Source organism: Pristiophorus japonicus, chromosome 8 (assembly GCF_044704955.1).
Source record: "Pristiophorus japonicus isolate sPriJap1 chromosome 8, sPriJap1.hap1, whole genome shotgun sequence".
In the NCBI taxonomy this organism is placed as follows: domain Eukaryota; kingdom Metazoa; phylum Chordata; class Chondrichthyes; family Pristiophoridae; genus Pristiophorus; species Pristiophorus japonicus.
In genome coordinates this window covers 133,834,828-133,859,129 of record NC_091984.1, presented here as the reverse complement: position 1 = coordinate 133,859,129, position 24,302 = coordinate 133,834,828, and the positions used below count along the sequence as shown (strand labels likewise).

General features: G+C 44.6%; 1 protein-coding gene across 1 annotated transcript in view; it reads right to left on the bottom strand.

Annotated features, from left to right (window-relative positions):
* LOC139269165 (cyclic AMP-dependent transcription factor ATF-6 alpha-like) overlaps positions 1 to 24,302 on the bottom strand; it is a 686,031-nt gene that overhangs the window by 629,299 nt on the left and 32,430 nt on the right. Inside the window, exons 3-4 of the mRNA XM_070888266.1 lie at positions 2,824 to 2,908; positions 2,063 to 2,145 (exon numbers count right to left, since the gene is read on the bottom strand). Coding sequence (XP_070744367.1) covers positions 2,063 to 2,145; positions 2,824 to 2,908 — 168 coding nt within the window. The remainder of the gene's footprint in view (positions 1 to 2,062; positions 2,146 to 2,823; positions 2,909 to 24,302) is intronic.

The following is a 24,302-nucleotide window of genomic DNA, read 5'->3' as shown; positions in this document are numbered from 1 at the left end:
GGGGGAAGGGAGCTCAGGTCGGATCCAGTCCGGGGGCGGGGGGGGGAGCGGGAGTCGGGTCAGGGTTGGTGTCGGGTCCGGAGGCGGGGCGGGAAGCGGGAGTCGGGTCGGTGTCGGGACCGGGGGGGGGGGGGAGCAGGAGTCGGGTCGGTGTCAGTGTCAGGTCCGGTCCGGAGGCGGGGGCAGGGGGGTGGGGGTGGGGGGGGAGAGCAGGAGTCGGGTCGGGTCCAGTCCGGAGGGTCGGGTCGGGTCCGGGGCGTGGGGGTGGAGTGGGAGTCGGGTCGGGGTCAGGTTCAGTCCGGGGGCGGGAAGCGGGAGTCGAGTTGGGTCGGGAGGAAGCAGGAGCTGGCCGTGGGAGGAGCCTTATTCACGCAGCCCCAGTGAGGCCAGTCGGCCAGGGCTAGGGGCTGTATGCTTCAGCCCCTCCCACACAGTTTCGGGCACCTGGAGCCACTGCACATGCGTGCCCACTGTTGCGCGCATGTGCAGAGGTCCCGGCACTGTTTTCAGCGCAGGGACGTGGCTCCGCCCCCTACAGCTCCTGCTGCGCTGCGCCCCCTGCAGGGAGGTGGAGAATCTGGAGGTTTTTTTCAGGCGCACTTTGTGGCGCGAAAAACGGGCGTCCAGGTCGGGACCTGCGCCGTTCTAGGCACGGCTCGAAACTTGGGCCAATAAACTTAACGAAAATGAGGGTGCATGCAATTGGAGGCAACCTATTGACATGGGAAGGGAATTGGTGAGGAGATAGGAGACAGAGAATAGGGATAATGGCTATGTACTCAAATTGACAGGCTATGACTAGTGGTGTCCCCATGGGTCTGTACAAGGACTTCAGCTTTTCACGAGATATATATAAATCACTTCGATGAAGGAATAGGGAGCCATATAACCAAGTTTACAGACGACACTAAGTTAGATGGCACAGTAAATAGTGCAGATGGAAGCAGAAGGTTGCAAAAGGACATTGACAGATTAGGTGAGTGGACAAAACTGTGGCAGATGGAGTTCAATGTGGGGAAGTGTGAGGTTATCCACTTCGGACCTAAGAAAGATAAATCAGAGTATTTTCTAAATAGTAAGAAGCTGGGAACTGTGGAGGAGCAGAGAGGTTTAGGGGTCAGTTTTTTTTTTAAATCAATAAATTTGTAGTAGACACATACAAAAAAATAAATCAAAAAGACTAATGGAATGTTGGCCTTTATCTCAAGGGAGCTGGAATACAAAGGGACAGAAGTTATATTATGATTATATAAAGCTCTGGGGTTAGACCTCATCCGTAGTACTGTGTTTAATTCTGGGCACCGCACCTCTGGAAGAATATATTGGCCTTGTGCAGATCCACCAGAATGATATGGGAGCTAAAAGAGTTAAATTATGAGGACAGATTGTCGAGAGTAGACTTGTATTCCCTTGAGGATAGAACATTAAGTAGGAATCTAATTGATGTATTCATGATGATTTAAGGATTTGATAGGTAGAGAGAAACTTTTTCCTCCAATGGGAGAGTCCAGAACAAAGGGGCATAAGAAGATTAGAGCTGGGCCATTCAGGGATGAGGCCAGGAAGCACTTCTTCACACAAAGGGGAACAGAAATCTGGAACTCTTTTCCCCAAAAAGCCGTTGAGGCTAGGTCATTCAGAATTTAAAAACTGAGATTGCTAGGTTTTTGTTAGGCAAGGGCATTAAGGGTTACAGAACCAAGGCAGGTAGCTGGAGTAAGATACAGATCGCCATGATCTAATAGAATGGTGGACCAGGCTCGATAGGCTAAATGGCCTCCCTCCGTTCCTACTGGCTTGCCGCATATTACAGTTTTATTTCACACAACTGGCACTTGGTTTTTCTTTTCATCTCATCATTTAAGGAAAGCGGTTTACAAGGATCTGCAACGATTGCACATCATTTGACAGTTCAGGGGTGTAACTACACAAACCGCCGGTTACAGCAAGCATTCCTGCAGATGCGAAGGAAGCTTTAATAATGTAATGTTGTGGTTTTGTGATTATTCGTTTTGGCTGCCAAAAGCAAAGGTTAGGACCAATAAATGGAGAAATTGCTTACATGCTGCAAATTCAAATCTGCAGAAGGAGAAGGCACTGAACAGCTGGAAGCTGGAGACAGAGGCTCGGACTTCATCTGTGTATCTACACAGGAAGACAAACACACACATCATGCACATGAACATATTTATAACTTTGCACATCACTCATCCCACCCAAGTTTTCAGCTCGTGCCCAACAATACGGTGAGAGAACTAAATTAATGAATGATAAATATATAGAATTCTTTCAATTGAAATATAGATCAGAAGTAACACAACATTTTGGTCAAGACATGAATATTGGCGGTCTTTTCTCACCAGACAGGATACAAATAATACATATTTAATCTCATCTACAATTCGAAGTATGACAGGTAGAAAATGTATTCACTGGTGTCCGGCTTGGCTCAGTGATAGCACTCTCACCTCAGAGCCCAGAGGTTGTCAAGCCCCACTCTAAAGACTGGAACAGATAATCCAGACTGACACTTCGATGCAGTACTAAACCATGCTTCTAAATCATGCCAATCACTCATCAGTGCAGATGCGTACAAACATTATCACAGTTTTGTTCCAGACCGTCGCACGTCTAAGATCAAGATTTAAGGACTGTAGATTTATACCCAGATTCTAGTGTCCGCCCTCAACTTTGTCAGCCTCGGATAACCATTTCTCTGCTTTTTTCACACGGTGGTATTCTGGACAGCCTTTCACCCAGGCTACTCAAATAAATTAAAATATTACGCAATTGTAATCACTGTAAATGATGCGAAACAGATACCTGGATACGAGCTGCATGTTAGTCTCCAAGGATCATAATCCCAAGACATGAATTCCAAACTGAAGTCAATTTCCATGTCCATATCCTATTGAAGGAAAAACAAAATGCCAACTTTACATTTGTACACAATACAGTGCTCAATTTGTCAATATATACAAGGTTCAATTAACTTTGTACTCACTGCTTGCAAAATGAACTTCAAGATTGAAAAGCACAAAAAGATATTGTATACACAGTGTTAATTTCATTTTATTAACAAAAGTAAGATTTTAAAATAAACTTGCTCATTTGACCCAGTAGTTTTTGATTACTTATTGTTTTAAATAAACTTAGCCTTGGGACTAATCATTACAAAAACATAGCACATAAAGTATTAGTGTGTGTGTTGGGAAATACTAATGCTCTGAACTGCGCATTATATCACAACACAAAAACTCTTTAACAATGACCATCAAGTATCTCCAGAGCTTATGCATACACCCACTGAGCCAATGAGAAAGTCCTTCCAACCTCTCCCCAAGACAGAAATCTCTTGTCTTGATGGAACTGTTTTTCACTACTGAGGTAATAATGTATACAAAAAAAACACCTTGTATATGATTGCAATACAACATAGTTAGTGTGAACCTGAGATGGTGAATGAAGATTCCTTGATTGACTTCATACTGGCCTGTTTTCCAGTTTCAACACTCGCATGTTGCTGTGAAGACACTGCACACATTCTCATTGTTCACCCCTAACCTCACCCACAGTCTCTAATATTATGTATGCAGTGACGCAAGGCAAGGTCCCAATTATATTCATTTATCACAAAATATTAATTTAGACACTTGTGCTGAAGGCACAAATTAGGAAATGGCATTTCAAAATAATTACTTTGTCAGAAGGGAGTTTTGGTTCTGGTATATCCAAGAGGTGCGGTAATTTGTTAATAATTGTGAGGTGTCAATCAGCATTTTAATAAAGTCAATCAATACGAGAAAACATTAGCAGCTAACATAAAAAGGTTGCCCAATTGGGTGCTCCAGGGATCAGTGCTGGAATTCCTACTACTTCGAATTTATATTCATGATTTGGATTCAGAAACTCAAGCAAACTAGTCAAATTCACTTTTGATACCAAACTATCGGGGATAGCTGAAGCTCAGGGGCAAACTCCAGAACTACTAAATTATTTCAACAAAATAAGTGGGTGCAACAGATTCTGTTACTATGGACAAGTGTTAATTACCACATGTGGACAGAACGCGACTGCTGCTAACAAAACAAAGTAGTTGCACATGCACAGTTCCAGTGGGTTTTTCGTTTGTTCTCGCGGACTTCCCAGAGATTGGTGAGACAGAAAGGAGGGGAGGGGGTGGGGAAGAGAGTGAGATTGCTGCTACTGAACTGAGGCAAAAATAAAATTAAAATTTTAAAGTTGAATTAGTGTTTCCATCAGCTTCTGAAAGCTAACACTTATGCACAGAATGCTTCTGTGCAGCTTCAGGAATGTTGGCATTAGTCACTCTGATGCAGAACAGGATAACCAGTCTGAATTCTCCATGAATGGTGTTGAAATAGCTAAAGATGAAGTTGAACACCATCGAAGGGCTTCCGTGGACTTCACATTCAAAATGCCCAATCACTGTGGATCAGCAAACACAGCAAAAACGTGAATTACATAGCCAAAGCAATAAAGTCCAAGTCAGACCACATGCTCAAACTGTATTGTGATCTGGTCAGACTAGATTTCGGGAAGTAATGGAAAAGCACAAGGAAAAATCAAATGTGAAAATAATCAAATGGAGGAGGGCTAATTTCAGTGAGTTGTAAAGTGGATCTGATCCAGGTGGATTGGAATCAAAGACTGGCAGCTAACAGCCAACACAGTAAATAAGCAAAGAGGAGATAGATCAGGTACATACTAGACACATTCACACACGGAGGAAAGGAAAGACATCCAAAACTTGAGCTCCCTGCATTACTAAAGGTATAAAAAGTTAAAATCAAAACAGAAAGGGATAGCACTGAATGGATGCAAGACATTCTACAAGGGGAAGTGGAACAACCAGAAATCATGGTCCGTGTTGGAACCAATGACATGGGCAGGAAAAGGGTTGTGGTCCTTCCAGAGGTTGATGGCGAGTCTGCAGGCCGACCGGAGCTACATGTAGGCTATCAGATGAGATTGACGACCGACTGAGCAGTTTTATCACAAAGTTTCAGGGCTATTCAGGCAGTCCTGTTTCTTTGCGCATGCTTGGAGTAGGTGCCAGAAAATGAAGTTGGAACAATCACCCTGAGTCAAGGCCGGGAGATAAATTAATGTCACATCACTGGCACCGCCCACCTTATCCCAACAATCGTCCTTATAATTCTTTTGTATGTAGACATGTCTGCTCACATCTTCAAAATTTATGCTCATTACACAAAGTAAATCTTGGTTAAAACTGGTTGTAAACCCATCCCAAGTTCCCAACCTGACTTTCTTTGTGGTCCTAGCAGCGAACATGTGTAAAAATAGCCCATAAAGACTGGAAAATAGCTACACTTAAAAAAAAATTAACACAAGTATTAATCGTGTACTATTAATATTTTATTTAGTTGTGCTTTCAGCTCTTTCCTGGATGCAATTATACTTTGCTTTGTGGTGCAGTTCAGAGGACTGAGCCAGTGTCTAGACAGGCAGAAAGTTGTCAAGGCAGAGCAGCAGCATGCAGTCAGATCTGTGAATGTCTTTGTATCCTTCCTCAGCAGTCAGAAGCTTGTTCAGGGTATGCACAGTTGCTAGGAAATGGTTTAAACAATCCCAGACTCAATCCCTTGTCTGTCCTGCTCGGGATAAAGCACATGCAGAGAGGAAGGCAACTGCAACCTGCAATTTTCCGCAAACAGTTCACCCCTTGCAATCAATTTCCTTTTTTTTAATAAAAGAAAGTGGGGGAGCTGAATGATTTGCACAAAATCTAAAATCCAATAAAACTATATTATACATTTAAAAACAGAGTGTGTGCCAAAACATCTTGGGGGGGGGGAAACGTTTTTACATTAATAAAACTGATTTGCACGTGCTGATTGCATCCTAAACCAACCCTGTAACCAAGCGGCAAAGTCTCTCATAAATCTCAAAAATTGTTACCAAACTTGAATCTAACGAAGAACTGTGCGGTATTCTATTCCCGCCGTCCTGTCTTAACAAGCAGAGTTGCTGATGACTTCAGTGACCTTGCTTGTTCAGAAAAATGGTTTTTGGCTATCTCCTTTCTGTTGATGTAGTTAAGAGCAAGGAAGGCGTATGGGTGGCTAAAGATGTACGAGATGTGTCAATTTTGACTTCAGTGAGTTAGAAGCAACTGGGTTTTGTAAGGGAGATGCATTGAGTGTGTAATAAAACCAAGCTTCAGGGAAATCATAGAAATTTACAGCACGGAAGGAGGTCATTTGACCCATTGTATCCGTGCTGGTCGACAAAGAGCTATCCAGCCCAATCCCACAGCTTACGGCAATTCAATTGCATATCCAAGTACTTTTTAAATATTATGAAGGTTCCTGCCTCTTTCAGGCAGTGAGTTCCAGACCCCCACCACCCTCTGGGTGAAAAAGGTTCTCCTTAACTCCCCTCTAATTCTTTGACCAATTACTTTAAATCTACGGCCCCTGGTTATTGACCCCCTCTGCCAAGGGAAATAGATCCTCTTATCCACTCTACCTGGGCCCCTCATAATTTTATACACCTCAATAAGGTCTCCTCTGTTCCAAAGAAAACAACCCCAGCCTATCCAATCTTTCCTCATAACTAAAATTCTCCAGTCCAGACAACATCCTCGTAAATCTCCTCTGTACCCTCTCGAGTGCAATCATTATCTTTCCTGTAATGTGTTGACCAGAACTGCACGCAGTACTCTAGTTGTGGCCTAGTGTTTTATACAGTTCAAGCATAACCCACCTGTTCTTATATTCTATGCCTTAGCTAATAAAGGCAAGTATTCTGAATGTCTTCTTAACCACTTTATCTACCTGGCCTGCTACCTTCAGGGATCTGTGGACATGCACTCCAAGGTCCCTGTGTTCCTTTACACTTCTGTGTCCTACCATTTATTGTGTATTCCCTTTCGTTGTTCGCCTCCCCAAATGCATTATCTCACACTTCTCTGGATTGAATTCCATTTGCCAACCTGACCAGTCTATTGATATCTTCCTGCAGTCTACAGCTTTCTTCTTCAACTACATGACCAATTTTTGTATCATCTGGACATTTCTTAATCATATCCCCTACATTCAAGTCTAAATCATTGATATATACCACAAAAAGCACGGGACCCAGTACTGAGCCCTGTGGAACCCCACTGGAACAGCCTTCCAGTCACAAAAGCACCTATCGACCATTACCCTTTGCTTCCTGCCTCAGCCAATGTTGGATCCATCTTGCCACTTTGTCCTGGATCCCATGGGCTTTTACTTTCGTGAGCAGTCTGCCATGTGGGACCTTATCAAAAGCCTTGCTGAAATCCATACGCACATCAAACGCACGACCCTCATCGACCCTCTTGGTTACCTCCGCAAAAAAATTCAATCAAAATTAGTCAAATACACCTTTCCTTCAACAAATCCATGCTAACTATCCTTGATTAATCCGTGTCTTTCTAAATGAAGATTTATCCTGTCCCTCAGAATTTTTTCAATAATTTTCCCACCACCGAGGTGAGGCTGACTGGCCTGTAATTACTCGATCGATCCCTTTTTAAACAACGGTACAACATTAGCAGTTTTCCAGCACCATACCTGTCGCTAGAGAGGATTGGAAAATGATGGTCAGAGCGTCGGGCAAAGCTGAATGTTCAGACTTAACATTAGAAGTCATTGGTGTATAATCATTTCATTTGGCTCAGTTACAAGAGGGCCGAAATTGGTGAAGGCCAAGGCCCGCCCAAAGGACCGCTGAGAGACTGGGTAGTAATTTGCCTAGAAGATTTCTCTAAAAGCGGTGGCAGTACTGCCCGGCGGCCAAACAACAGCTTACGCCATCAATCTGGGCGGAGCTCTCAAACTCAGCAGCAAAAGCTCTTGCCGCCCAAGTCGGGTGGAAGGCCTGCAAATAAAAATCATAGGAAACAAAAAAAAAACACCGGAACACCTTCAGAGGACCCCATCCAGATAAGTCGCTGTAAAAAATGTTTTTGAAATATTTTCACGAACCTTTTTTTCCCCTTCTTCACACCTACCGTCAGGGTTAGAACAGCCTCCACGCTGTGGTCCTCCCCCTGCTGGCACCGATTCCCGCCCGCACCAATCTGGCAGCTCGATGGGCGGGAGGCCACTTACGCTACTTGGCCACCAGAGGACATCAGCGGGCGGTTCCCAGTGTTAGTCCCCTCTCGGCCCGCTCCAGCCCAAGTGGAAAATGGGCAAAAGAGGAAAACGGCAGCAAAACTCGCCGGCAGCAGGCGGTAAGGCCGCCAATATCGGGGTCAAGGAGCCTTTCTGCCAGTCTCCATCCATCATTTGCAAAACAATCAGCTTTAATCATCTATTTCTGCAGCTCACAGATTAATCAGCCCTGTGGCACAGGTCAATGTTCACGTTGCAAGTCGGATGCAGCATTTTCTTTGTTTAACAACTATTAAACTATTACAACATTGTATAGACTCTGATGCAATCATTGATAATATCATTGAAAAGTTCACTTATGCAAGGAGCTATATCTGCAATAACCTGACATTTGCATTGTTATTCTTTTCAGATAAAGTCATACTGATTTTCAGTTTGATGTATGTATTTGGTTCTATTTTTGTTTAATTAATGTTTTCAGTTGCTTTGTAAATAAGCAGTACTGGTAACTGCAATTGTACAGTAAGCAGTATTTACAAATACATTTCATAAAATGATCAATCAAAATGTTGGCTGGGCGACATGGGCCGCTAGCAGAATATTTTCCAGGGCTGTTTTAAGTTTCCAATCCACCCCGGAGTCCTACAGGCACAGTTTCAGGAGCTAGGATAAGATTAAAGAACAAGACCTCAAAAGGTGGTAATCTCTGGATAACTCCCAGTGTCACATGCCAGTGAGTACAGAAACAGGAAGATAGTGCAGGTGAATGCAAGGCTGGAGAAGTGGTCCAAGAAGGAGGGCTTCAGATTGCTGGGGCATTGGGATCAGTTCTGGGGCAAGATGAGTTGCACCTGTCCTCACAAGATTAATTAGTGCTATGGGGGAGGGTTTAAACTAATTTGGAAGGGAATGGGGAACCAGGACATAGCAGAGTGGAGAGACAAGGTGCGTAGAAAACTAGGAGGGACAAACAGCAACAGAATAAAGAATAATGTAGGAAGAGCAGGCATTAAATGGAGGAAAAAAAACAAAGCAGACTAGCATGGTGTTGGAATGCATGCGTGTTAATGAGGGAGTGTTAGAAATAATATTGATGAGCTGCAGACACAAGTTACCAGATGGGTTTTGATACAGTGGCTGTAACAGAGACCTGGTTTATACATGGGCAGGAATGGGAACTAAACATTCCTGGCTACAATTTATTCAGGAGGGATCGGGAAGGAAAAAAACAAAGGGGAGACAGGTGGCAGTATTAATCAAGGATGATATTACAGTTCTACAGTGGGGACGGTATACTAGAAGGTTCAAAGACTAACTCTAAACAAATAGATTCAAAGCACAGAAAAGGAGCTGTTACATTGCTGGGTGTTTACTTTAGAACACCAAATAGTAATAAAGGATATAGAGGAGCAAATCACAGAGCAATGTAAAAATAATAGAGCAGCAACAATAGGGGACTCCAATTACCCCAACAGAGACTTGGTTGAGGGGGGGGGTGCAGGAGCGGGAGAGAGTGTAAAGGGTAGAGAGGTTGAAGAATTCCTAAAATATGTACAGGAGAACTTAATCAGTCTGTTTCTAGCCCAACGAAGAAGGAAGTTGTGCTGGATCTAGTTCTAGGGAATGAATAACGGCAAGTGGAGTGTGTTTCAGTGGGAGAACACCTGGGTTAATAGTAATCATAATATTAAGAGAGATAGAAAGGAGGAGCCAAATAGGTTAGCATCACTCAAAGTTAACAAGTCACCCAGTCCAGATGGGATGCATCCTCGGTTGCTGAGGGAACAAAGGGTGGAGATAGCAGAAGCTCTGACCACAATCTTACAATTTTCCTTGGATCTGGGAGTGGTGCCAGGGGACTGGAGGATTGCAAATGTTACATTCCAATTTAAAAGAGGGATAAACCTAGTAACGACAGGCCAATCAGTATAAAGTGAATGGTGTGAAAACTACCAGAGCCCACTGTCAAAGACAACATTAATTCTCACTTGGAGAAGCATGGGTTAGTAAGGGACAGCCAGCACAGGTTTGTTGAAGGCAAATTGTGTCTGACGAACCTGATTGAGTCCTTTGATGAAGTAACAAAGGGCTGATCAAGGTAGTGCAGTAGATATTGTACTTTCAAAAGGCATTTGAAAAAATGCCACCTAACAGACTTATGCAGAAAATAGAAGCACATGGGAATAAAGGGACGGTGGTAACTTCAATACGTAACTGGCTAAGGGATAGGAGGCAGAGAGCAGTGGTGAACGGATATTTTTCTGACTGAAGAGCAGTGTGCAGTGGGATTCCCCCAGAGTCAGTATTGGGAGCAACGCTTTTCTTGATGTTTATAAATTACCAGGATAGGGGTATAAGGAGTAGTTGTGAAGTTTGCAGATGATACAAAACTTGGCAACGTGGTAAATAGTGAGCAGGATAGCAGCAGACTTCAAGAGGACATAGGCAGATGAGTGAAATGGGCATACACATGGCAGATGCAATTGAATGTAGATAAGTGTGAAGTAACAAACTTGGCAGACTTCAAGGACATAGGCAGATGAGTGAAATGGGCATACACATGGCAGATGCAACTGAATGTAGATAAGTGTGAAGTAACAAACTTGGCACTTTGGGAGGAACAACAATCTAAATGGTTCTATTTTGAGGGAGATGCCAGAGCAGAGGGACCAGGAAGTGGATATTCACAAATCTTTGAAGGTGACAAGACAAGTTGATAAGGCAGTTAAGAAAGAGTGTGGGACACTTGATTTCATAAATAGGGGCATTGAATACAAAAACAAGGAAGTCATGCTAAACCTTTACAAATCACTGGTTAGGCCTCAGCTGGAGTAGTTGTATAATCTGGGCACCATACTTTAGGAGGGATGTCAAAGCCTAGGAGAGGGTAGAGAGAAGGTTTACCACGATGATATCAGGGATGAGGGACTTCAGTTATGTGGAGAGATAGGAGAAGTTAGGATTGTTCTCATGGTGAAGGTTTCCATATTTAAGAAAGGATATACTTGCTTTGGAGACAGTTCAGAGAAGGTTCACAAGGTTGATTCCAAAGATGAGGGGGTTGACTTATGAGGAAAGGTTGAGTAGGTTGGGCCTCTACTCATTGGAATTCAGATGAATGAGAGGTGATCGTATCGAAACATATAGAATTATGAGGGTGCTTGACAAGGTTGATGCAGAGAGGATGTTTCCACTGATGGGGGAGACTAGAACTAGGGGGCATAATCTTCGAATAAGGGGCCACCCATTTAAAACAGAGATTAGGAGAAATTTCTTCTCTTAGAGAGTTGTGGATCTGTGGAATTCGCTGCCTCAGAGCTGTGGAAGCCAGGACATTGAATAAATTTAAGACAGAAAGAGACAGTTTCTTAAACGATAAGGGAATATGGGATTATGGAGAGCGGGCAGGGAAGTGGACCCGAGTCAATGATCGGACCAGCCATGATAGTATTAAATGGCGGAGCAAGCTCGAGGGGCCGTATGGCATACTCCTGCTCCTATTTTTAAGTTCTTATGTCAAAGGGAGATTTGATAGAGGTGTTCAAAATTACAAAAGATTGAGCTTTTACGAGTATATAAAAAGCAAGAGATTAGTGCAAGTAAACATTGGTCCCTAAAAGGTAGAGACAGGAGAAATTATAATGGGGAATAAGGAAATGGCAGTCATTAAATATTGTGTGTCTGCCTTCCCAGGAGAGAACACAGAACATATCGAAAATTGTGGGGAACCAAGGGTGTAATGAAAGTGAGGAACATAAAGTTCCTCATGGCCGCCCAGGCAATGCGTGAAAGAGCTGTGGCTTCTCAAGAATTGTTGGCTTCCCAAAAGGTACAGGGTTGCATTGATTGTACCCACATCGCCTTGCGAGCACCATTCCATTCACGTGCAGCTTGTATGTGACGACAAGCATCGCATCATGTCAGTTGATGCAAGTTGCCCTGGGAGTACCCATGATGTGTTCATCCTACACGCGTTATATCTGCCATGTTTTAGCAGCAGCTAGAAGAGCAGAGCTGGCGACTGCGAGACAAAGGGTACAGCCTCGCCACCTGGCTCATGATGCCCCTACGCGTAACACGGACGGAAGCTGACCGGGAATACAACATGTCTCACAATGCGACGCGCAGCATAATAGAGAAGACCATTGGACCATTCAGGAGGCTACTTGCAATTGTCGGTCAGTTCACTGTTGTGAGCTGCATAACGAGGAGGAGGAAGAGGAAGAGGAGACGACGACGACGACGACATGCAACTACCTGAACCCGAGCACGACGGCGGAGCAAGCTGTCGTGCCCCTTTAACGATTGCTCAAGCCTTGCGCAAGCAGCTCATCCATGAACGCTTTGCTGCCTGAAGGCTCAGAGGCAACTATGTTTACTGTTTGGACCTGCTCCGTAATGTTGTGTTGTGTTAATGGAACAAATGATGGAAATGATTCAGTTATAATGTAAAATATATTTTATTCAAAAGTTTAACAAATATTTGTTTGTACTTAACTAAAATTATTCTTGTATCAATCTTTACAGTTTTCAGTTACGATCACTTACAAACTTTTAAACTTGTAAATTTACATAAATCACAAAAATCTTTTAATTTGAGAACAGTAACAATAATAACACCACAAGCAGCAAAGAAAAGCTGCACCCATCTCTCCTCCACCTTATTCCAAGACCACCCGCTGCACTTGGTCTTGTTGACTCCACCCCTGCCCACAGGCAGTGGCACAGCATTTCTCGGGTTGGTACCAAGCTTATTCTTTTGAGCATCTCAGGTAATGCACACTTCTTGTTGCGGGGGGGGGCGACAGATCTGGGGGTTGGAGTGGGAGTGGCAGTTGATTCTGTCAATGGACGCGGGGTCTGGGCGTGTTTCCTTATTGCAGCAGCTAACTCCGACATTCCCTCCCTCGTGTGCCCTGACAGCGCATCAGCCACCTGCAACATTCCCTCCCTCATGTGCACCGACATTGTTTCAGCTGACTGAGAGATTCCCTCCCTCACGTTCCTGGACAGTGTTCCCATTTCTCATAAGAGTGTTGTTACTTCTCCAGACAGTCCTGATACCTCATCACCCACCCCACTGATGGCGTCCAGGAGTGATCGGGTAACGTCAAAGCTCTCCGCACTCATTGCCATCATCTGAACCACATCAGTTAGATCCTGCACCTCAGGAGAGCGCCGTCGAGCTCTCCTTCCTCTCCTCACCCTCGGTGTGGCTCGCTGCATCCCACTGGGACCCGCAGCATCGGACGGTGGGGCCCTGGGTGTGCCTCGCTGTACCCCACTGGAATCCCCAGCCTCGAACGGTGGGAAACCATGGAATGTCCCACCAATACTCAAACACTCAAGGAAGGGCCTGGCACCTCAAGGGGCAGCACCTGCACCTCCTCCAGGGTGAGTACAACAGTGGGGCCTTGATCCATCCCCATCCCCTCCCCTCACCCCCATGCTCTTGGTCTGGAAGATGGGATTGAAAGATGTTTTCCTCTTCCGCCTCGTCAGGGTTGGCCTCAAGTTCTGAAAAACACAACATGAACAGAAAAATGGTTAGCAGCAGAGGAGGGAGCAGGGTGGCATGAGCAGGCTGATTTGAAGGACCACGATGAAAGATAGTACATTGCATCAACTGAAGAGTAGCTGACGGAGACATCCCCATGAACCGAAGCATGCCTAGCCCGCGCAGTACTTAACATTTAGCAAAGCCAGACTGAGGAATTTGCAGGATGTACCCTCTCCCTCAAGCGTGGGTCCAGCTTGTGCAGTGGTGGCTGCTTTTCTCCAGGCAGGACCTATCAAAGCAGCGACCCTCTCTTCCAAGGGTGTCAATGGCTGCAGATTTGCTGGGCCTCCTCCTGTTAGAGTTCTTTCTCGTTTGTTGTATACCACTTTCCTCTGCAAAGATGAAAACATAACTTTTGAGAGAGGGTTTCTTTCTTCTGGGTGGGACATATACAGTTGGTCACATTTACAATTCCATTGAATAAATGAAAATGTTACTTACACTAACTTCTTTTTGCACTGGCTTTCAGTACTCGGGGTGGTCACCATTGCACAGTAATCTTTTGCAAGTTGGTTCCAGCGTTTCTTCATTTCCTTTGGTGGAACTTTTATGTGACCTCTGCTGGCGTCCAGCTCGTGCCATCTGCCCTCAATCACAGTAATTAATTCCTCCACTTTATCCTGTAAGAAATTCTTGGTCCTTGCACCGCGTTGCATTTTGTATTGCAGCTCTGATTTTTCCACTGAGAATTAAAGTTCTCACACACAACTAGCTCTTTAAAAATGGCCGAATGCAGACCGGGAGTTGTACTGGGCATGCGTGCCCATAGCAATCATGTCAAAAACATCCTTTTTTTCCTCGCGCATGCGCAGAAGGGACAACATCGTTTTTTTCAGCGCAGACATTAGGCTCCACCCCCCGAAGCTAAAGGACAGGCTACGCGGCGCCAGTTTCAAAAAATAGAATGAGGAATCTTGCTCCTTTTTTTTGTGGAACAGTTGGGGAAAGAAAAGCGGACGTAACTCTGGCAATACGTCAAAAAGCGACATTGGGGAAAATTGAGCCCTTAGAAAATCACAATATGATTAGGTGGATTCAACATGGTTTTATGAAAGGGAAATAGTGTTTGAAAAATCTATGAGATATTTGAGGGTGTAACTAGTAGGGTAGATAAGGTTGAACCAGAGGATGTAGTATATTTGGATTTTCAGAAGGCATTCAATAAGTTGCCACACAGGAGGTTGTTACACAAGATTTGGGCTGATGGGATTGAGGCAATATATCAGCAAGAATTGAGGATTGGTTAATGGACAGAAAACAGCAAGCAAGAATAAACAGATCATTTTCAGGACGGCAGAGGGGACTGGTGGAACTGGTGGACTGCCGCCAGGATCAGTGCTTGGGCCCCAGCTATTCACAATTTATATCAATGACTTAGATGAGGGGATCAAGTTTAATGTAACCAAGTTTTCTGATGCTGCAAAGTGAGGTGGGAAAGTAGGCTGTGAGGAGGATGCAAAGAGGCTGCAAAGGGATCGAGACCGGTTAAGTGTGAAATTATCCACTTTGACAGGAAGAATGGAAAAGCAGAATTTTTTTTTAAAAAAGGTGAGGGACTGGTAAATGTTGGTATTGAGGGATTTGCAATCCTTGTACATGAATCACAGAAAGTTAACATGCAGTTACAGCAAGCAATTAGGAAGTCAAATGGTATATTAGCCTTTATTGTAAGGGGGTTGGAGTACAAGAACAAGGAAGTCTTGCTGCAACTAAATAGGGCTTTGTTGAGACTACACCTGGAGTATTGTTTACAGTTTTGGTCTCCCTACCCAAGGAAGTATATACTTGCATTAGAGGGTTGCAACAAAAGTTCACTAGATTGATTCCTGTGATGAGAGAGCTGTCCTATGAGGGGAGATTGAGCAGAATGGGTATAGTCTCTGGATTTTAGAAGAATGAGAGGTGATCTCATTGAAACATACAAGATTCTGAGAGGGCTTGACAGGGTGGATGCAGAGAAGGTGTTTCCCTAGATGGAGAGCCTAGAACTAGGGGCACAGTCTCTGGGTAAGGGGTCAACTATTTTGGACTGAGATGAGGAGAAAGTTTTTCACTCAGCGGGTTGTGAATCTTTGCAATTCTCTGCTCCAGAGGGCTGTGGATGCTCAGTTGACGAGTATATTCAAGACCGAGATCGATAGATTCTTGGGCACTATGGGATTTGGGGATAGGGCGGGAAAGTGGAGTTGATGTAGAAGTTCAGCCATGATTTTATTGAACTGCAAGCTCGGTGGGCCAAATGGCCAATTCCAGCTCCTATTTCTTATATTCTTATGCAAGGAGATACTGTTTCCAGTGGCAGAAGGGTCAGTAAACAGAGGACACAGATTCAATGTAATTGCCAAAAGAACCAGTGGCGACATTGAGAAAAAAAAATTATGCAGCCCCTTACAATGATCTGGAATGTGCTGCCTTAAAAGGGCGGTGGCAGCAGATTCAATAACTTTCAAAAGGAAATTGATAAATAGTTGAAATAGGAAAAATTTACAGGGCTATGGGGAAAGAGCGGGGGAATGGGACTAATTGAATAGCTCTTTCGAAGAGCCAGCACAGATACGATGGGCCAAATGGCCTTGTCTGTTGTATTAGACTATGATTCTACCTGCGGTAGTGTGTCAGGTCCTCGTCACGTATTTACAAGGGACAGACATTTGAGCTCTCGGGCATCCAGAGAAGAGCCACAGAACTGATCCCTCGTTTGAGATGAATGAAGTATGAACAAATGTGGGAGAAGCCTGAATCATGCACAGTTAATATTGAGTGGAGTGATATTGCCCTCCCTCAATTCTTCCCCCCCCGCCATTCTAACATAGGATTTTCCCCAAAGTGAACTCTCTCTCTCTCTCTCCCCCCCCCCCTCCCCCGCCCCCAAACCCCCTCAAAACTCTCAATTTGCACTTTTATACAAATGTACAGCAATAACTAACAGGAAAAGACACACTGGCCCATCCAGGGTGCCTTGTACATCACAATACATACACCCCCCGCCCCCCCCCCACCCAATGCAAAAACCATGCAATCTGCTGGGAGAGACAAAAGATAGATTAAAACCCAAGTCAATTAGGGAATGAAAAATCTGGAAAATTCCTCTCGGACCCCTTTAGACAATCAAAGCTAGTCCATGAGACTAACTGCACCTTCAGAAACTTGGGCAGTTCAGCCTGGAGATGGGGTGACCAAGAAGTAACCTTATAGAGGTACACAAGGTGGATAAAAAGTAACTAAGAGTGATATCAGCAAGTTCTTCACATGTAATGATCAGTGGACTTCCAGCAGGCAAGTGGAGACAAAAATCCTGGAATCACTTACAGTTGGATTCTATGAAGTTTCAGTGTTGATTAAATCATCTCAATTTAACCTTGCAAAGACAATGAGTAGAACTGACCCCGTGACCTTGATCATTCCACACTGCCTTGCATTGTAAAATAAAGGAATCTTCTGCCTGAATGAATTATGCTTAAGCACAGTTGACATTTTACCCATCTTGACTACCCAGTCCCATTCCCGTCCTCTCCAGAGTGTGGAGGATTCATAAAAACTGACGCCTTCTGGAATTTGCAATAAAATCCACAAAAATCCACATAATTTTCCACTTTAAAAATTGGGACCTGCAATGTGCACTCAGCACACATACGATTTAGCATGTACACACAAAAGAGGTATTAGCCCATAATAGAACTGTAAGCCTATTAGTCAGTATCATTTCAGGTCATTAATAAAAACACTTCAGAGTAAATTGATGGGTGCTGGTACACTATCTTCAAAATATTTCTGATGGAGTTTGAATCATTACCTAACTTGAAACTTAACAAAGCAATGTCTCAATTTTAAAATTTTCAACCTTATTCTCAAATCCCTCCATGGCCTCGCCCCTCCCTATCTCATCTCTAGCCCCACAACACCCCACCCCAACCCCCAAGGTGTCTGTGCTCCTCTAATTCTGCCCTCTTGAGTATCCCTGATTATAAATCGCTCAACCATTGGTGGTTGAACCATCAGTCTTCTGTTGCCTCGGCTCCAAGCTCTGGAACTCTCTGCCTAAACCTCTCCGCCTCTCTTTCCTCCTTCAAGACACTCCTTAAAACCTACCATCGGCGCTAATTTCTACTTATGCAGCCAGCTCGGTGTCAAATTTTTAAATCTCAGATTCTCTGTGAAGTGCCTTGGGACATTAAATGCGCTATATAAATACAAGTTGTTGCCAATATGCACTGAATGAAGACCAACAACTTTCATCAAACTATCACCTAAATCTGCATAGCATTTGCAGTGGTTACCACACACTGTGGAGACATTGGGCTCAAAATTGCCCAGGAGTTGCTCTTTTTTTTTGGAGCAATTTGAGTTTTCTGGAATATTTTAAAAATTCCCATTTTGCACATTCAATTTGCACCAGTGTAAGTGAGTTAGTTAGGATTTTTTTTAATTTAGTTTAGTTTTTCTCAAAAGGGGGCATTACCAGCCACCTACACCAGTTTTGGCCATTTAGGCCACTTTGACCAGCTAATAGTTACTCTAAATCTACTTAGGCCAGCATATGTGGCCACTTCAGAAAATCCTTGGAGAGTTAAGAAATTAGCACAGGTAGGTACATCGGAGGCCAGCAGAACTTAATGATGACTAAAGAACGTGAATAGGACCAAACAGCTATACACGACATCATATGACAAACTTCTCAAAGTTAATTTACTATACAACAGAAGCATTCATGGAAGCTTAAACTACAAAAATAAAAAGTAAAAAAGATAGTTGAATTAAACTGCCTTAATCTCAACTAATTTAAACAACTATTTGTTTTCAATGATTGTACTGGGCCAAAATTGAGCCCATATTATCTAAATAAAGTCTACTTCAATAAATAAGATATTCTCTCAGTGTTCCTCCGTCATTTATGTTCTTCTTTCACAACAGCACCAGGTAAATAGGCTTGATAAATGGTCACCACTATTCACAAGAGACAAAACATATTTACATAATTTTTTCAAAATATCCAAAAAAAAATAGAAGTCCTACTCTCCCTTCATCTTCAGCCCAGGAAGGTAGCGGGCCGGCCTGTGCAGTAGGCCACTCGGCCTGGGATAGGGGCGGGACGCACCAGTAGCCAGTGTGATGATGATGATGATGATGATGATCGGGTCCCATACTGCAGCAACACACGCTGAGGGTAAGGAGCTACTGCACATGCGCGCACACTCCTATGCGCATGTGCAGATGTCCTGCCCCACCAGTTGCACCATGCCTGTCCACTTGTCCTTCGTGGAAACATTTTTCAGAAAAAACCCCTTTGGCCACAAGGCCATAAAGCAGTGGTCGGCACGTAAGGTCCTGGACGCCCTACGAAAGAAGAAGAGGGTGGATGGACCCTGTTGGGTGGTTCCCTGAGCAGACTGTCGAACTTGTCTGGCAGAACGTCTCATCGCCAGAGCTTTCACACAAGCACCAAGACGTAGCTTGGTTGGCAGTGAGGAGGGCCCTACCCGTCAGATCCTTCATGCACAGCCGGGGTTTCAGAGACACGGCACTCTGCCCCCGCGTTGGCTGTGGTGCGGACGAGACAGTCATCCATCTCCTTTGGGATTGCCCCTTTGCAAGGCAGGTCTGGATGGAGATGCAGTGGTTGCTGTCGAGGTTCATCCCAAGCAGCTCCGTAACACAGGACTCTGTGCTCTTCGGGCTGTTCCCAAGGACACATACCGAGACAGACATCATCTGCTGCTGGATGGTCATCAACTCGGTGAAAGATGCACTTTGGTCTTGCCGAAACTTGCTGATCTTCCAGAGAAAAGAAATACCCACATCTGCATGTTGCAGACTGGCGCAATCCAAGATCCAGGAGTACGCGCTGAGGGACGCACTAAAAATTGGTGCAGTCGCCGCAAAGGCACGGTGGGGAAGTGCCACAGTTTAAAGCCCTTCCACCACAATAAACCCAGGGGCTGGAATCAGTATAAAACTCCCCTCGGGCTGTACTTGTAAACATTTTGTATACATAGAACACCATGATCTGAAAAAGCCTATGTAGTGTCATGTATAATGCAAGTTCTGTTTAGTAATGTATGTTGCAAAGAAAGGTAACTGTACCCTCACCCATTCCGTGTACCGTATAGTGCCACTAGTAAAGTAATTTGATGAATGTATTACAATGTATCCTGAGTTGTACTGAAATGTACCTCGAAATGTAAAGCAAGCAAATCTATTGAACGGAACTGCCGTTAGCATCCAAATGTATTGTATGGAATTGCTGACCGCATCCAAATGTACTGAACTGCCTTCCAATGTATTGTGCAAATTTTTATACGAATAAAGTATATTTTGAAATTTTAAAAAAGTCATCCCGGCACTGTTTTCAGCGCAGGACGCTGGCTCCGCCCCCGACCCAACTGGCCACACTGGGCGAAGACCCGGGAGAGGTTGGACATCAGCCAAAGTGGGGAGCAATTTTTTCGGAGCACTTTTCAATGCAGAAAAGTGGCGCATCTCCGGTGAGTGCACCGAAAAAATGGGTGGGCCAATTTTGAGCCCATAGTCCTTGATGTACCCAAATCAGCCTGACTCACTCAAAAGGGTGAGATTTGATGCAAACCTACTCGAACAGTCAGAGGTTTCACCAGATTAAACTATTCCCGCAGTCTCTGCAGAACAGAACATGTTCAGAGTATGACCCTGGTGATCGTTGGCAGGACAGAATTGCTGGGGTACCAATCGCAACTTTCACACAGCCAGCGAATTTGGAGAATAAAAAGCTGTGTTTCATGTACAGTGTACTGTCTTTATTTTGTTAGTGTGCAGGTCACGTGCTGGGGTTGTTTATTTTAAGCCTGTATCAGTGATTAGATCGGGAAGAGACAAGTTTAAACCACAAAATAAAATTGTGGCTTGACACAGTTAGCAAAAGGCTACAAAGATATGTCTCATTTATTTTCAGAACCAACTTCAACTCTTGTGCCAGCTTTGAAATCTCTTTAATCAACTTCTCCAAGCTAAAGGCTTACAATTGGCTCCATCTACTGTGCTAAAATTGAACTGCATATGGCAAAGGGACACAAGTGTATATATCCCATTATACGAGATGTCATGTACACAATCTGTTTGAACTGAACACAAAAACTGCTAATTCTCCACTCTGCCACACAAGATCAGTGCTTTAACAGAAATGTGAGCAACACACAGGGAAAAAAGTTCTTCACACTGCTTTCACTTTCCTTCTTCTCTCGGGTCACATGAAAAATAATTGAAAAACTTGCACACACAGTAAATACGCCCAAAGGTACTTCACAGAGGTGCAAGAGCAAAATGGATGTCGAGCCAAAGGAGGAGACAGCAGTCGTGGTGAGCAAAAGCTTGGTCACAGAACTAAGTTTTAAATAGAGTCTTAAAGGAGGCGTGGGAGATGGAGAGCTAGAGGGGTAAGGGAGGGATGTCCAGTTAGAGTCAGGTGACTGAAGGTAGGGCAGCCAATAGTGGGACGAAGGGAGGGAAGATGCATGAGGCCAGTCAGAGAAACCCAGACTTTGGGGGGCAGGGCGTGGGGATGACTGTATGAGATTAGAGAGATAGGGAGGAAGCAAGGCCACGAAGGAATTTAAACTCAAGGACTAGGCACTGGGCGATATGTCAGTGCTGGGGGAAATCAGTCATCAGCTACGGTGGGGGAGTGGGGGGGGGGGGGGGGGGGGTGGTGCGGTTAATGGGACTTGGTGCCAGTTAGGATATGGATAGCAGAGTTTTGCATTTGCTGAAGTTTATGGAGGATGGAAGATGGGAGGCCGGTCAGGAGAGCATTCGAATACTCGAGTCTGCAAGTGATAAAGGTATATGAGGCTCCCAGTTGCATGTGAGCTGAGGCCGGGAGAGAAGTGGGCAATGTTGTGAAGGTGGAAGTAGGCGGGATTTGTGGTGGAGGGTATATAACGTTGGAAACTCAGCTCAGGGTCAACTAGAACGCCGAGATAGTGAACAGTCAGGTTGAGCCTGGGAGTGGTCATGGAGTGGGGTGGAATTCATGGCAAAGGGGTATGTGGCAGCGATGATGATGGATTCACACATTCCAATGTTTAACTGGAAAAAGGGAGAACAGCAGAGGCAGCTGAAAAGATGGGCTCAATCTCAGTGATAAAGATGTCCTTATAATTGCTGTTGAAGGTGAGACTGGAGCGGTCAGAGGAGAGATGTTTAATCAGATAGCTGGTAGGGAAGGAAAGTCAGGAGTAGCTTAGCTCTTCAGGATGGTGGTAGAGTTGTGGACGGTTCTGGCAGAGGAGAGTGAATCCCGATAGCGCTCGACACGATCCAGGCTTGGTGATGAATGGCTAAACCAGCTGTGCACCAGATACATTCAAGTTTGCATCTGGACTTGAGGGTAGCAAGATGAGCATCATACCAGGGAGAATTGACCTGAATGTGCATTAACATTTGATTTTTTTAAAAATTGGGGTTAACTGGGCCATAAGACAACAGTACCTTCTTTCCAGAAAATGACAGACCAAGATAATTTTGGAAAAACTTGCTTTCATGATCACATTCAGTTTGGGAGCTTGGTGCTGTTGAACTATCTCCATTGACAGTGGGATTGAAACCACCCAAACCCATTTCATGTAGGGCTCTGATTAGCAGAAACCTGAAATCTATGAGCCTGGGCTGTATTTTAACCCAGATGCAGAGGTGAAGAGTGTCTAAACCGTCCAGTCCCCAGAAGGTACGCATCTGACGCAAACGTGACAAATAAAAGTGTAAAAAAAATTTCAACATATTCCAAGGATTTTTGTACAAATTGCTGTTTGATTATGTTGGCGATTGAATAATGAACAGCCGAACTTCACTGAGAACACCCTCACATGTCCTGACACAGGATGCCGTCAGCTGAACATTCCTTCAGTGAAGCAGTATCAAGAACATAAAAAATAGGTGCAGGAGTAGGCCATTTGGCCACTTGAGCCTACTCCGCCATTTAATAAGATCATGGCTGATCAGATCTTAGGCTCAACTCAACTTCCTTTAAATCGCTCAAAAACCTGTCTATCTCCACCTTAAATATATTCAATGACCCAGCCTCCACAGCTCTCTGGGGCAGAAATCCATAGATATACAACCCTCGAGAAGAAATTCCTCATCTCCGTTTTGAATGGGCAGCCCCTTATTCCGAGACAATGCTCCCTAGTTCTAGATTCCCCTATGAGTGCAAATATCCTCTCTGCATCTACCTTGTCGAGCTCCCTCAGTGTCATATGTTTCAATAAGATCACCTCATTCTTCTAAACTCCAATGAGTATAGGCCCAACCTACTCAACCTTTCTTCAGAAGACAACTCCCGCATCTCAGGAATCAACCGAGTGAACCTTCTCTGAACTGCCTTGAATGCAAGTATATCCCTCCTTAAATAAGGAGACCAAAACTGTACGCAGTACTCTCGGGGTCCAAAATTAGTGGACATACCGCCCAAAATCGTCAAATAGATCGAAAAATACCAACATACTGGCCAACGGAAAATTCATCAGCGACATCCCGCCGGACGGTATCCGCCCATGCACACCGCCGACATGCCTCCCAAAATTGCCAAATTGATCACTTACCACTGAAATACCGCCGACCCTGCAGACCGCCCTGGAAAAGGTGGTTTTAAGTCAATCTTCAGTCGGCGATATGGATCTTTACCTGTGAATTTTTTTTATCTTTCACCCTCCCGCTCTCAACCCCGTCTCTCCCGCCCCCCGCCCCCCCCAGCGATTTGTTCCCCACCCCCAAGCAGCGATCTCCCCCTTCACAGGTATCACCCCTGACAGCAGTGATCCCCTTCACAGGGACTCCCCCCACAACAGCTATCCCCCACCTCCCCCATACCTGCACATTGCTCTCAGGCCGGCAGTCTCTCTGGATTCTCGTTGGTGCCTCTCGGGGGGGCGGAGCTTCGCAGCAGCATGTGCACAACTCTGGATCCGAAGATTCCAGAGTGAAAATGACTCACTGCCCGCACACCACCGGCTGCACTCCATTCGACATACCGCTGAGAAAAAGAGCGATGAAAATCGCAGACACTCCGTCCCAGTGGTACCAGAAGGTATGCAACGACATACAACCAAAAAATGGGCGGACGACCAATTTCACCCCCTAGGTGTGGTCTCACCAACAGTTGTAGCAGGATCTCCCTGAAGAATGCTGCTCTCCTCTTTTAGGGCCCAAGTTTTAGGTGGAGTTTTTTGGAGCAACTAGTTTAGTTTGGAATATGTTAGAAATTGCAATTCTCGGATATTAGTTTGCTCCAGTTCTAGTGAGTTAGTTTAGGTCAGGTTTTTTTTTCTCCAAAAGGGGGTGAGTCCAGCCACTCAGGCCTGTTTTGCAAGTTTCAGCAGTGAAAACTTACTACAAACTAACTTAGGATGGAATAAGTGTCCACTTTTGTAAGTTCTGAAAAACCTTACCTAGAGTTAAGTTTAGTGCAGGCACAGTCAGAGACGGGGAGGGTGGGAAGCATTAAACACAAAGGACACATCAACATCACAACAAGGTGGGGGGAGGGCGGAGGGAAAGAGGGAAGTTGGAGGATTTTCCATAAACACCTTCACAACAACATTAAAGAAGCAAAATACATTTAAAGCAGTAAGAACAAAACAAAG